The sequence below is a fragment of the Pristiophorus japonicus genome, unplaced genomic scaffold, assembly GCF_044704955.1.
Source record: "Pristiophorus japonicus isolate sPriJap1 unplaced genomic scaffold, sPriJap1.hap1 HAP1_SCAFFOLD_622, whole genome shotgun sequence".
NCBI classification, from domain to species: domain Eukaryota; kingdom Metazoa; phylum Chordata; class Chondrichthyes; family Pristiophoridae; genus Pristiophorus; species Pristiophorus japonicus.
In genome coordinates this window covers 112,421-128,074 of record NW_027254534.1, presented here as the reverse complement: position 1 = coordinate 128,074, position 15,654 = coordinate 112,421, and the positions used below count along the sequence as shown (strand labels likewise).

The following is a 15,654-nucleotide window of genomic DNA, read 5'->3' as shown; positions in this document are numbered from 1 at the left end:
ATGGCCCAGGGGCAGCACAGGCCAGCACACACTGGGTCTGTGCGCACTAGGTCCGTGCAGCCGAGCAGGTCTCCAGTCCTGGTCAACCCTTGCCACTGGTTAAAGTCCTAGTTCTGTCATGTACATGTGGTGGCTGATGTGTAATGGTCACCACACGTTAAAAAAATCCACGCACAGGCATCTTCCACCCTTTCAATTGGAGTTCAGGACTGGAATATCAGGTCCTTCATTGAAACATCTGTGAACTCACGTGGAAGCAAGTCATCCTGGTTCGAGGGACCGCCTATGATGATGATGATGATGATAAGAGAATCTGAGTGCCGCTGTACTGCAGTGAGGTCAGACAATGTCACTGTTTGTATCACGCATGCCTCTCTCCAGATACTTTACTTTATTATAAAGAAACACATTAATTATAACTTTATCGTTATAGTCTATGGGCACCTGTCCATGACTTGTACCTAATATTTTACTCATATTATTATTCTCAGAGCAAAATACTTCACCCCCAGAATAAATGTGATCTTTCCGCCACCTGGAACACAAGGAACAGTGCAGGCAGCTCCTTCTCACACACAGTAAGTACATTATCACTCACAGAGCGCAGAGACACAGAACTGACCTCAATCATATTGTCACAGGTAGCAGAAGCTGTCAGTCCCACAGTGATCCGAATCCCAGAGTTACATTATGAATCCCACAGTCACTTGGAACAGTACAATAAGATGTTGTTTCAAAGTCCAAACATATCGCTCTGAGAGGCAGATCCATTTTCACTCACTTGCTCACACACAAGGACTGACTGACACGGTGTCAATCCACACTGGTGTCGGTACACTGACTCTCAAACCCAGCAACTAACATACAAGAGCAGAGAAACGGAGGTAATGGACTGAACCAAACCTCCTCCTGAGACAATCACGGATAATCTCAAACTAGCATAGGCCTAAAGAAGGAACAGAATCCAACAGTCACACAGCAAGAATAGCTGACAACAAGAGACTGTCAATTACATAATAACTCTCGCACTCACACACATCACTATTCTAACAGACATAGTGAACCCCACACCCACAAACAGTGCCAGGGACTGAGACATAGAATGGACCCCACACCCACAAACAGTGCCAGGGATTGAGAGACACAGAATGGACCCCACACCCACAAACAGTGCCAGGGATTGAGAGACACAGAATGGACCCCACACCTACAAACAGTGCCAGGGATTGAGAGACACAGAATGGACCCCACACCTACACACAGTGCCAGGGACTGAGAGACACAGAATGGACCCCACACCCACAAACAGTGTCAGGGACTGAGACACAGAATGGACCCCACACCTACACACAGTGCCAGGGATTGAGAGACACAGAATGGACCCCACACCTACACACAGTGCCAGGGACTGAGACACAGAATGGATCCCACACCTACAAACAGTGCCAGGGACTGAGAGAGACAGAATGATACATACTCTCGGGCACAGTGAATGACGGATTGAGATTGAATCACAATCACATATGGTAACACACTGACTGACTGGCAGATATAGGTTAAAATCCACACTCACATATCGGAAAGTGACTGGTGCAGAGTAAAATGGATATTCACATAACTTTTATTCTGTACCTCTCAGTTTTTGTTAATACATTCTGTAAACCAGCAGATACAGAATAAAATACACTTGCATCCCAGAGTCAGACAGTTATAAAGTAAAACACACACTCACATACCAGAGACTGGAAGATATGACTAATATCCACACTCCGGTACAAGAAACTGGCAGGTACTGATTAAAATACACAATCACATCCTGGAAACTAACAATTGGAGAGTAACAACAACAGACAAATACCAGAAATTGACAGATAAAGATTAAAACCATACTCACATTCCAAAGACTGACAGATACAGAGTAAAGCCCACACTCACACCACAGAGAGTGACACATACAGTCTATAACACACTCACACATGAGAAAATGACACCTACAGAATCAAACCCACATTCACATCCCAGAGAGTGACAGCTACAGAGCAAAATCAACAGCCACATAAAAGATACTGATCGATGCAGAGTCAAACACATGCTCACATCCCACAGCCTAACAGGTACAGATTAAAACAGACTCACACATCAGAAACTGACAGATACAGCACAAAAGCAGCACTATCACAGCAGAAAATGACAGGTACAGAATAAAACCCCACTCACATACCAGAGTCTGAATGATAAAGTGTAAAATCACACTCGCATAGCAGAGAAAGACAGCTATAGAATAAAACCCACTCACATACCAAAGACGTGACTGATACAGAGTAAAACGCACACTCACATCCCAGAGACTGAGAACTACATAGTTTTATCTACATTCCGATACTGGAAACAGACAGGTACAGACAAAAAATGACACTCACATCCCAGAAACTGGCAGGTACAGAGGAAAACCCATGTTACAAATTCAGAAAATAACAGGTACAGAATAAAACTCACATAACAGAAACTGATAAGTACAGAATAAATTCCCAATCACATATGAGAAACTGACAGGTACAGGGTAATACCCACATTGACATACCAGAGACCGACAGGTACAGAGTAAAATCCACACTCACATCCCGGAGACAGGCAAAAACAGAGTGGAACTCGCAGTCACATTCCAGAAGCTGACATGGTGTATAATAAAACCCACTTTTGCCCACCAAAAACTGAAGAAAGAACAACACTCATGTACCAGATACTGACAGCTATAAGAGAATAAGAAATAGCAGGCGGTAAGGCCGCTCGAGCCTGCTCCGCAATTCATTACATTCATGGCTGAACTTCACCCTGAACTCCTGCCTGATACCCATTTCCCTTGATTCCCTTTGTTCTCTGTCTTGAATATACTCAATGAATGAGTGTCTCAGACCTATGTGTATAGAATTCCAAAGATTCACATCCCTCTGAGTGAACACATTGCTCCTCATCTCAGTCCTAAGTGTCCGATCCCTTATCCTGAGATTATGACCCCTAGATCTAGACTATCCAGCAAAGGGAAACATCCTCACAGCATCTACCCTGCCAAGACTTCTAAGATTCTTTTTAGGTTTCAATGAGCTCAGCTCTCATTCTTCTAAACTCCAGAGTGTATAGGTGCATTTCACTCAATCTCCCTATCCCAGGATTCAATGTTGCACCCCCTCTAATATCCTTCATTAGGCAATGAGACCAAAACTGTGCCCAGTAATCCAGGTGTGGTCTCACCAAAGCCCTACATAATTGCAGCCACATTTCTTTACTCTTCTACTCCAAACCCCTTGTAATAAAGGCCAACATATCCTTTACCTTCCTAATTGCTTGCAGTAGCTGCAAGTTAACTATATGTGATTCGTGCACAATGACACTCAAATCCCCCTGAATAACTACATTTACAAGTCTCTCCTCTTTTAAACATTCTGCTTTTTGATTCATATAAAATTTAACACACACTCACATCCCATAGTCTGAACTATACAGTGTAAAACACACACACATCCCATAGTCTGAACAATACAGTGTAAAACACACACTCAAATCCCATAGTCTGAACTATATAGTGTAAAAATCCCATAGTCTGAACGAAACAGTGTAAAACACACACTCACATCCCATAGTCTGAACTATACAGTGTAAAACACACACTCACATCCCATAGTCTGAACAATACAGTGTAAAACCCACACTCACATCCCATAGTCTGAACAATACAGGGTGACAGATTGGGCAGAGACAGCGGCCTCTGAGCTTCCAGATTCACCTCCAAGCTTCACGCTCCAGCATTGAAATACTTGCCTGCTCCCCCCCCCAACACCGCCCCCCACCCCCCACTTGTCTCCCGCCCAGTATTTAAACTGACAGGAAGGGCACATGCGAGCTCCCCTTCCCCAGCTCTGCCAGTGGCTGCCATTTCCTCTGTGCTGGGCTGATGATCGTTGAACACATCAGGGAGCGGAGATATTCCAGGCCAGAGTAAGGGAGCAAACAGCAGACTCCTTACAGCAGCTCATCGCATTGAGACTGTTTCCGCAAATGGGCTTTGTGTCGGGGAATCGGGGGCTGCTTGTAAGAGGCAGAATGGAGCAGGAAGTAGTTTGGGAACATGGAGTGAGTGGGGGGAAGGGAGCGGGGATATCCCGGGCTGTGTGTGTACAGTGTAAGGTAACAGAGAAAGTTAATCACCACACTCTTTCAAATCATTGCTGGTTTCTGTCACCAAACCAGTAGTGAATGTTCCTGATTCAGTCCCAATCTCACCGTGTCTGCCCTTCTTGGACATTGAACAGTGGAAACACAGCCTGACAGTGAGGATGTGAGGAGTGTCACAAAGTGTATCTATTGCAGGCACCAGGACAGAAAGTAGACATTTCAAATTTGGTAATTTTGTTTCGTTGCATTGAGTTCTCCAGATCCGTGTTGAAGGTGATCGAGAGATACATTGTCGCTCCCTCAGATACATCATGATCCGGGCTCTGTGACATTCTGTTGTCTGCACAGGCACTTAACTCGGTTCCAATAGACTGAGAACAATTGTTGTACATCCCAGGTACCTGTGGTTATAATCCAGAAAGCGATTCAGAATTTTACAGGTAGTCCTATGGGAGTGGAGGATATAAACCTCGATTGTATTAATCGGGTGATCCCATTCATGGACCAGTGCTGGGTTTGAGTTGTGTCTAGATGCTGATAACTTTCTATAGAACCGTCCTACACACCTGGTGTGGAAAATCTGAGTGCTGCTGTACTGCAGTGAGGTCAGACAAGAACACTGTTTGTATCACGGTTTCCTCTCTCCAGATACTTTACTTTATTATAAACATATACATTCATTACAACTTTATTTTATATTTTCCCCATCAGTTGTCCATATCATAACTAATATTTTTCTGGTATTATTATTCTCAAAGCAAAATACTTCATTGAGCCAGTATAAATATGATATTTCTTCCACCCAGCACACAAGAAAAAATGCAGGCAGCTCCTTCTCGCATACAGTAAGTACATTATCACTCAGAGCGCAGAGACACAGAACTGACCTCAATCCTGTTATCACAGGCAGCAGAAGCTGTCAGTCCAACAGTGATCTGAAGTGGCTGAGTTTCATTGTGAATCTTACAGCCACACAGAGCGGTAGGATCAAATGCTGTTTCACTATTGAAACATATCACATTCATATACCAGATACTGAAATATACAGAATAAAACCCACACTTGCACACCAGAAACTGATGGGTATAGATTAAACCCCACACATAGACCAGAAACTGACAGATACAGATTAAACCACACACTTTTTACCAGAAACTGATGGTTACAGATTAAACCCCACACATAGACCAGAAACTGACAGCTATGGGATAAAACCAACACTCAAATACCAGAAACTGACAGGTACAGATTAATCCCCACTTTCACATATCAAAGACTGAAAGGTACATCTTAAAACCACTCTCTCATACCAGAAACAGACAGGTACAGAATATCACCCACACTCACATACCAGAAACTAATGGGTACAGATTAAAGCCCACAATAATAGACCAGAAATTGATAGGTACAGATTAACCCCACACTCATATACCAGAAACTGATACGTACAGATTAAACCCACACTCACATACCAGAAACTGACAGGTACAGGTTAAACCCCACATTCGCATACCAGAGATTGAAATGTATAGAATAAAATACACACTCACGTATAAACTGACAGTTACAGAAAAAATGCACAGTCACATACCAGAGACTGACAGGTACAGAATATCACCCACACTCACATACCAGAGACTGACAGGTACAGATTAATCCCACAGTCATATACCAGAACCGAGAGGTACAGAATAAACCCACACTCACATAGCAGCTGACAGGTGCAGATTAACCCACACTAACATACCAGAGACAAATGGATACAGAATAAACACCACACTCAAATACTAGAGAGTGACAGGTACAGATTAAAACCCACAATCACATAACCGAAACTGAGAGGTAGAGAGTAACCCCAACAATCATATACCAGTAACTGACAGGTACAGATTAAACGCCACACTCATATACCAAAGATAGACAGGTACAGAATAAAATACACACTCTCATAATATAATCTGACACCATCAGTTCCGGTGAGATCCAGACCGCCGTGCGCCTGCTGCTGCCCGGGGAGCTGGCCAAGCACGCCGTGTCGGAAGGGACAAAGGCGGTGACCAAGTACACCAGCTCCAAGTAAAACTCTCCACGCTGTCCTGAGGGAACACCCCAAACACTGGCTCTTTTAAGAGCCACCCACAACCTCTCTGAAAGACCTAAAGCGCATCACCCTTTAGACTCAATTTACTGTAATTATTTCCTGAACAAGTGTGTTTGGGAACCTTTGCAGTTCCAGCTGTGGAGTTAGTTTTGAATTCTCATAAGCAGCTTCACTGTCTGGTTCGACGTTAGGACCGCTGTTGAATTTCCCGCCATTCATGCTACAAACACGATTCCTTGTCGCTCGTTCCCATTTACAGCGCCTGCCGAGGAATTAAGAGCTTGTTTAGGGAATGAGGCTCAGATTTCATAGAAACATAGAAACATAGAAAATAGGTGCAGGAGTAGGCCATTCGGCCCTTCTAGCCTGCACCGCCATTCAATGAGTTCATGGCTGAACATTCAACTTCAGTACCCCATTCCTGCTTTCTCGCCATACCCCTTGATTCCCCCTAATAGTAAGGACCTCATCTAACTCCTTTTTGAATATATTTAGTGAATTGGCCTCAACAACTTTCTGTGGTAGAGAATTCCACAGGTTCACCACTCTCTGGGTGAAGAAGTTCTTCCGCATCTCGGTCCTAAATGGCTTACCCCTTATCCTTAGACTGTGACCTCTGGTTCTGGACTTCCCCAACATTGGGAACATTCTTCCTGCATCTAACCTGTCTAACCCCGTCAGAATTTTAAATGTTTCTGAGGTCCCCTCTCATTCTTCTGAACTCCAGTGAATACAAGCCCAGTTGATCCAGTCTTTCTTGATAGGTCAGTCCCGCCATCCCGGGAATCAGTCTGGTGAACCTTCGCTGCACTCCCTCAATAGCAAGAATGTCCTTCCTCAGGTTAGGAGACCAAAACTGTACACAATACTCCAGGTGTGGCCTCACCAAGGCCCTGTCCAACTGTAGCAACACCTCCCTGCCCCTGTACTCAAATCCCCTTGCTATGAAGGCCAACATGCCATTTGCTTTCTTAACCGCCTGCTGCACCCGCATGCCAACCTTCAATGACTGATGTACCATGACACCCAGGTCTCTTTGCACCTCCCCTTTTCCTAATCTGTCACCATTCACATAATAGTCTGTCTCTGTTTTTACCACCAAAGTGGATAACCTCACATTTATCCACATTATACTTAATCTGCCATGCATTTGCCCACTCACCTAACCTATCCAAGTCGCTCTGCAGCCTCACAGCATCCTCCTCGCAGCTCACACTGCCACCCAACTTAGTGTCATCCGCAAATTTGGAGATACTACATTTAATCCCCTCATCTAAATCATTAATGTACAGTGTAAACAGCTGGGGCCCCAGCACAGAACCTTGCGGTACCCCACTAGTCACTGCCTGCCATTCTGAAAAGTACCCATTTACTCCTACTCTTTGCTTCCTGTCTGACAACCAGTTCTCAATCCATGTCAGCACACTACCCCCAATCCCATGTGCTTTAACTTTGCACATCAATCTCTTGTGTGGGACCTTGACGAAAGCCTTCTGAAAGTCCAAATATACCACATCAACTGGTTCTCCTTTGTCCACTCTACTGGAAACATCCTCAAAAAATTCCAGAAGATTTGTCAAGCATGATTTCCCTTTCACAAATCCATGCTGATCTGGACCTATCATGTCACCTCTTTCCAAATGAACTGCTATGACATCCTTAATAATTGATTCCATCATTTTACCCACTACCGATGTCAGGCTGACCGGTCTATAATTCCCTGTTTTCTCTCTCCCTCCTTTTTTAAAAAGTGGGGTTACATTGGCTACCCTCCACTCTATAGGAACTGATCCAGAGTCAATGGAATGTTGGAAAATGACTGTCAATGCATCCACTATTTCCAAGGCCACCTCCTTAAGTACTCTGGGATGCAGTCCATCAGGCCCTGGGGATTTATCGGCCTTCAATCCCATCAATTTCCCCAACACAATTTCCCGGCTAATAAGGATTTCCCTCAGTTCCTCCTCCTTACTCGACCCCCCGACCCCTTTTATAACCGGAAGGTTGTTTGTGTCCTCCTTCGTGAATACCGAACCAAAGTACTTGTTCAATTGGTCTGCCATTTCTTTGTTCCCCGTTATGACTTCCCCTGATTCTGACTGCAGCGGACCTACGTTTGTCTTTACTAACCTTTTTCTCTTTACATATCTATAGAAGCTTTTGCAGTCTGTTTCAATGTTCCCTGCAAGCTTCCTCTCGTACTCTATTTTCCCTGCCCTCATCAAACCCTTTGTCCTCCTCTGCTGAGTTCTAAATTTCTCCCAGTCCCCAGGTTCGCTGCTATTTCTGGCCAATTTGTATGCCACTTCCTTGGCTTTAATACTATCTCTGATTTCCCTTGATAGCCACGGTTGAGCCACCTTCCCTTTTTTATTTTTATGCCAGACAGGAATGTACAATTGTTGTAGTTCATCCATGCGGTCTCTAAATGTCTGCCATTGCCCATCCACAGTCAACCCCTTAAGTATCATTCGCCAATCCATCCCAGCCAATTCACGCCTCATACCTTCAAAGTTAGCCTTCTTTAAGTTCTGGACCATGGTCTCTGAATTAACTGTTTCATTCTCCATCCTAATGCAGAATTCCACCATATTATGGTCACTCTTCCCCAAGGGGCCTCGCACAACGAGATTGCTAATTAATCCTCTCTCATTACATAACACCCAGTCTAAGATGGCCTCCCCCCTAGTTGGTTCCTCGACATATTGGTCTAAAAAACCATCCCTTATGCACTCCAGGAAATCCTCCTCCACTGTATTGCTTCCAGTTTGGTTAGCCCAATCTATGTGCATATTAAAGTCACCCATTATAACTGCTGCACCTTTATTGCATGCACCCCTAATTTCCTGTTTGATGCCCTCCCGAACATCACTACCACTGTTTGGAGGTCTGTACACAACTCCCACTAACGTTTTTTGCCCTTTGGTGTTCTGCAGCTCTACCCATATAGATTCCATATCATCCAAGCTAATGTCCTTCCTAACTATTGCCTTAATCTCCTCCTTAACCAGCAATGCTACCCCACCTCCTTTTCCTTTTATTCTATCCTTCCTGAATGTTGAATACCCCTGAATGTTGAATACCCCTGGATGTTGAGTTCCCAGCCCTGATCATCCTGGAGCCACGTCTCTGTAATCCCAATCACATCATATTTGTTAACATCTATTTGCACAGTTAATTCATCCACCTTATTGCGGATACTCCTTGCATTAAGACACAAAGCCTTTAGGCTTGTTTTTTTAACACCCTCTGTCCTTTTAGAATTTTGCTGTACAATGGTCCTTTTTGTTCTTTGCCTTGGGTTTCTCTGCCCTCCACTTTTCCTCATCTCCTTTCTGTCTTTTGCTTTTGCCTCCTTTATGTTTCCCTATATCTCCCTGCATTGGTTCCCATCCCCCTGCCATATTAGTTTAACTCCTCCCCAACAGCACGAGCAAACACTCCCCCGAGGACATTGGTTCCGATTCTGCCCAGGTGCAAACCGTCCGGATTGTACTGGTCCCACCTCCCCCAGAACCGGTTCCAATGACCCAGGAATTTGAATCCCTCCCTGCTGCACCATTGCTCAAGCCACGTATTCATCTGAGCTATCCTGCGATTCCTACTCTGACTAGCACGTGGCACTGGTAGCAATCCCGAGATTACTACTTTTGAGGTCCTACTTTTTAATTTAGCTCCTAGCTCCTTAAATTCATTTCGTAGGACCTCATCCCTTTTTTTTACCTATGTCGTTGGTACCAACGTGCACCACGACAACTGGCTGTTCTCCCTCCCTTTTTAGAATGTCCTGCACCTCATTCTCTCGCAAGCCCTTTATAAGTTTATTTTTCAATTCCTGTTACGGTCAATCTGTTTATTAACCCGGGACTCCCTGCAGTGTAAAAACCCAGAATGGGAGTTTGTACAGAGACCAGAATGGGAGCAGTGTGAACACTCTATCCCTCTTCCCTTTTCACAGAAGGGCTCCCAGTTCTGGTCTCACTCCCGCCTGTGCGGAAGATCAATCCATGATTTGTGATTCCCAACATTGACACAGTTTGAGCTGGAATGTGCCCTGTTACAGAATCAGTGGGGATTGATTGCCGTCCGTTACAGACAGATTGACAGTGAACGCAAATTTAATTTTGATTGTAACAGCCTGGAATTAGTAAGGGAAATATGGAATAAAATAAAAGGAAGTAAAACCTGTTTGTAAACCTTTGGCTAATGGTGCATTTATTAACATAATCCGCACTTTAAAAAATTATTGGCGGTATTTTTGAAATTAAAAATCTTTCGAGGTGTGACTGTTGAGGACAGGAATTTCCACCCTCGTTTCATTGGTGATCTCAACAGACAATGGGTAAGGCGAGAGATTAACATTCAGCGGCGATTTCAGTAAAGAATCATCATGACTGGAGGAGGTAAAGGAGGCAAAGGACTGGGTAAAGGCAGAGCCAAACGGCACCATAAAGTGCTCCGTAATAACATCCAGGGCATCACCAAACCAGCCATCTGCCACCTGGCTCGCCGTGGCCGTGTCAAGCGGATCTCGGGCCTGATCTACGAGGAGACCCGCGGGGTGCTGAAGGTTTTCCTGGAGAATGTGATCAGGGATGCGGTCATCTACACTGAACACGCCAATCGCAAGACGGTCACTGCCATGGATGTGGTGTACGCTCTGAAACAGCAGAGCCGCACTCTCTATGGATTCGGCGGCTGAATAACATGACCCTTTTCCCCCAAACACAACACAAAGGCTCTTCTCAGACCCATCCACCTCCTCACAGAGAGAGCAGTGACCTGGGGAACGGGGGCGAGATAGTTGCTTTACACTTTGTTCTGTATAGATATGTTTTTTGCCAAGATCTATATTGTGGTGTTAGGTGTTTTAAATCAGCATATACACGGTGGACAGAATGTCCTTTTAGTTTTCAAATCATAGACATTTACGGGGCATTCCAGCTGAAGGTAATACTGAAAAAACGAATGTAGTTAGAACATAAAAACATAAGAAATAGGAGCAAATGTAGGCCATACGGCCCCTCGAGCCTGCTCCGCCATTTAATACGATCATGGACTCTGGTCTACTTCCCTGCCCCATATTCCCTTATTCCCTTATCATGAAGAAACTGTCTGTTTCTGTCTTAAATTTATTCAATGTCCCAGCTCTCTGAGGCAGCGAATTCCACAGATTCACAATCCTCAGAGAAGAAATTTCTCCTCATCTCAGTTTTAAATGGGCGGCCTCTTATTCTAAGATTAAGCCCTCTAGTTCTAGTTTCCCCTAGCAGTGGAAACATCCTCTCTGCATCCACCTTGTTAAGCCCCCTCATAATCTTAGTTTCGATAAGATCACCTCTCATTCTTCTGAATTCCAATGAGTAAAGGCCCAACCTACTCAACCTTTCCTCAAGTCAACCCCCTCATTCCGGAATCAACCTTGTGAAACTTCTCTGAACTGCCTCCAAAGCAAGTATATCCTTTTGTAAATATGGAAACCAAAACTGCATGCAGTATTCCAGGTGTGGCCTCACCAATACCCTGTACAACTGTAGCAAGACTTCCCTGCTTTTATACTCCATCCCCTTTGCAATAAAGGCCAGATTCCATTGGCCTTCCTGATCACTTGCTGTACCTGCATACTAACCTTTTGTGTTTCATGCACAAGTACCCCCAGGTCCCGCTGCATTGCAGCACTTTGCAATCTTTCACCATTGAAATAATAACTTGCTCTTTGATTTTTTTCTGCCAAAGTGCATGACCTCACACTTTCCAATATTATACTCCATCTGCCAAATCCTTGCTCACTCACTTAGCCTGTCTATGTCCTTTTGCAGAATTTTAGTGTCCTCCTCACCCATTGCTTTTCCTCCCATCTTTGTATCGTCAGCAAACTTGGCTGCATTACACTCGGTCCCTTCTTCCAAGTCGTTAATATAGATCATAAATAGTTGGGGTCCTAGCACTGATCCCTGTGGCATCCCATTGGTTACTGATTGCCAACCCGGGAATGAACCATTTATCCCCACTCTCTGGTTTCTGTTTGTTAGCCAATCTGCTATCCATGCTACTATATTACCCCCAACCCCGTGAACTTTTATCTTGTGCAGTCAGTAACCTTTTATGTGGCACTTTGTCAAATGCGTTCTGGAAGTCCAAATATACCACATCCACGGCTTCCCCATTATCCACCCTGTTCATGACATCCTCAAAGAATTCCAGCAAATTTGTCAAACATGACTCCCCTTCATAAATCCATGCTGTTACATCCATGTTACAGCAGTGACAGATAAGAAAGGTGTTGAATTAAACGATGGGATGAAGGCAGCATCAGGGCGGAAGGACAGTGAGGGTCCCTTGCCCTCATAGAAGGACTCCCAAGTCCTGATCAGAAGTGACCCTCAGGCAATCTCAGTTATAAACCGGTCAATGTCTCGAACATGTAGAAATCTAGATCGACATACACAGCAGCGAGTTTGCTGTTCAGATTATTGAATGTATATATGGGAAAAAACGTGAATTAACTTTCCTTATAAGTTTGGCCGTCATTAACCATTTTTGCCTGAGAGCAGAACAGAAACATAAAGAAATTCTTTTAGAGTCTACCTGCAAAACATAAACATTAAACTGTGCCACCCGACCTGGGTGACACACCAGACATTTACAAGGCCCTTTTTTCCTTTTTTTGGTTTTTTTTTTGTGTTTTTTTTTTTGTTTTTTTTTTTGGGCACTAAAATCACAATTTTTCCCCAGTGCCCCCTATAAAAGGGAAGGGGACACTAAAAGCACCGGCAATTAAAACAAATTAACTTTAAAACGTAAAATCAAATTAAAATTTGGTTGCCGGGCGTGATGATGCACTCCAGTCCCTCCGGTGCCCACCTCTCGCGGAAGGCCGCGAGCGTACCGGTGGACACCGCGTGCTCCATCTCCAAGGACACCCTGGACCGGATGTAAGAGCGGAAGAGAGGCAGGCAGTCAGGTTGAACGACCCCCTCGACCGCCCGCTGCCTGGACCGGCTGATGGCACCCTTGGCCGTGCCCAGGAGCAGTCCTACGAGGAGGCCTTCGGACCTACCCGCTCCCCTCCGCACAGGGTGCCCAAAGATCAGGAGAGTGGGACTGAAGTGCAGCCAGAATTTCAGGAGCAGCCCCTTCAAATAGTGGAACAGGGGCTGCAACCTTGTGCACTCCATAAAAACATGGAACACGGACTCCTCCAGACCGCAGAAATTGCAGGCGGCCTGGGAGTCCGTGAACCGGCTTAAAAATTTGTTGCACGGCACTGCTCCGTGCACCACCCTCCAGGCCAAGTCCCCGATGAATAGTGGGAGGACCCCTGCGTAGAGTGCCCTCCATCGGGGACCCCCGCCTCCTCCGGACGGCAAGATGGTACGCCATGGCGTGTCCGGACGGCCGGCGAGGATGGCAAAGTTGAGGGTGTGCAGGAGCAGCCCGTACAGGAAACCCCTCCGCGCGGAACTGAAAGGCACGGAGGGGATTTCCCTGAGGCGGCTCAAGTTGTGAGGCGCCGGCCCCCGAGGGAGGTTCCGGGGTTTGGCACCGATGAGGAATTCCGTCCGGACGGGGGTCAGTTCGGACGGGATCTCCCCAAGTGCCTGAGCCTCCTCGATGCACCTAACGGAGTCAGGGCCCAGAGCTGTTTTTAGCGACTCGATGGCATCGGCCGCGTGGCGGACGTTGGCAGAATTTAGGCGCCGCAGAAACATAAAGAACGGAGTATAAATCGGGAGGGGATGTCATTGATGACCGAATTCAAGAATTTGAGATTGTGGCGAGCAATAAATCTGATTGGTCCCTTTAAACATCCAATCAGAGAGATACAGAACAATGGAAATTGACAACGGAGCTAATGAACCAATCACAATCGTTACCTTTACCCATCCCTTATTAGCATAGGGATGTGGGCGGAGTGTGGGGCTGCCTATATAATACGAGCCCGGAGCAGACTTTCCTTCATATCTATAACTGACTGAACAAGACGATGCCTGAGGAAAAGAAACCAGCTTCGAAAAAGGTTGCCAAGAAAGTCATCAAGAAAACACCACCGAAGGGCGGCAAGAAGCGCAGAAAGTCGAGGAAGGAAAGTTACTCCATCTACATCTACAAAGTGATGAAGCAGGTTCATCCCGACACCGGTATCTCCTCCAAGGCCATGGGCATCATGGACTAGTTTGTGAACGATATTTTCGAGCGCATCGCGGGTGAGGCTTCCCGCCTGGCCCATTACAACAAGCGCCGCACCATCAGCTCCCGGGAGATCCAGACCGCCGTGCGCCTGCTGCTGCCCGGGGAGCTGGCCAAGCACGCCGTGTCGGAAGGGACAAAGGCGGTGACCAAGTACACCAGCTCCAAGTAAAACTCCACGCTGTCCTGACAACAAACCCCAAACACAACGGCTCTTTTAAGAGCCACCCACAACATCATTGAAAGAGCTGCACAAACGCATCACCCTTTAGACTGAATTTACTGTAATTATTTCCCGAACAAATGTGTGTGAGAACCTTTGTAGTTCCAGCTGTAGATTTAGTTTTGAATTCTCATAAAAAGCTTCACTGACCGGCTTGACCTTGGCGTCTCTGGAATTTGCTGCAGTGAGTAAACTACAAACACGGGCCCTGGTCGCTTTCCCTTTGTTCTCAGACTCGTTCATTCACAGCGCCTACCGACGAATTTATTTTGGGGGGCGGGGAAACTCCGATTTCAGTCGCATTCTCACTCAAGCCCTTTTTACATGTTTTTTTTATTCCGTTGCGCTCAGTCCGTTTATTAACCCGAGACTCCCCGCAGTGTAACAACCCAGAATGGGAGTTCTTAGAGACTAGAACAGGGGCAGTTTGAACACCCTGTCCCTCTTCTCTTTTTACAAAAGGACTCTCGGTTCTGGTCTCACTCCCACAGCAGCTCCTGTGAAAAGAAGTTCACTTTTACAAAGATGGAGCTGGAATGTGTCCCGTTACACAATCAGTGGGGACTGAGTCCCGCCCGTTACAGACAGTTTGAAACTGAAGCCGAATTTAATCCTGATTGTAACAGGCTGGAATTTGCAAGGGGAACATGGAATAAGACAAAAGGAAACAAAGTGTTTTAAAGTATTTGGCTAATGGTGAAGTTGCTAACATAATCCGCAATTTTAACAATTATTGGCGGGATTTTTGAATTTAAAAAATCGTTAGGTTCTGGCTGTTGAGAACCAGTAATTTCCGCCCTCCTTTCATTGGTGGACTAGACAGACTGTGATTGGTCATCGGAAACAGCCAATGAAATCCACGATAGAGTGACCAATCACAAGTTCGCTCCCTGCATCCCTCCAGAAGGTATAAGAAGGGCAGATGTGGGAGGAGTTTCTCATTCCTTGTCTGAACCTGCGGATCGTGAAA

General features: G+C 45.5%; 1 protein-coding gene and 1 pseudogene across 1 annotated transcript; both read left to right on the top strand.

The window, feature by feature from the left end:
* LOC139255710 (zinc finger protein 420-like) overlaps window positions 1–6,250 on the top strand; it is a 96,447-nt pseudogene extending 90,197 nt beyond the window's left edge.
* A 4,411-nt stretch (window positions 6,251–10,661) lies between these two features.
* LOC139255707 (histone H4-like) lies at window positions 10,662–10,973 on the top strand. Its single transcript, XM_070873976.1, has one exon. It carries the CDS (start codon window positions 10,662–10,664, stop codon window positions 10,971–10,973), a length of 312 nt encoding a protein of 103 aa, XP_070730077.1.
* The last annotated feature ends 4,681 nt before the right edge of the window (window positions 10,974–15,654 follow it).

Coding starts and splice junctions, on each gene's coding strand:
- LOC139255707 (XM_070873976.1), top strand. CDS start 10,662: ATGACTGGAGGAGGTAAAGGAGGCAAAGGACTGGGTAAAGGCAGAGCC.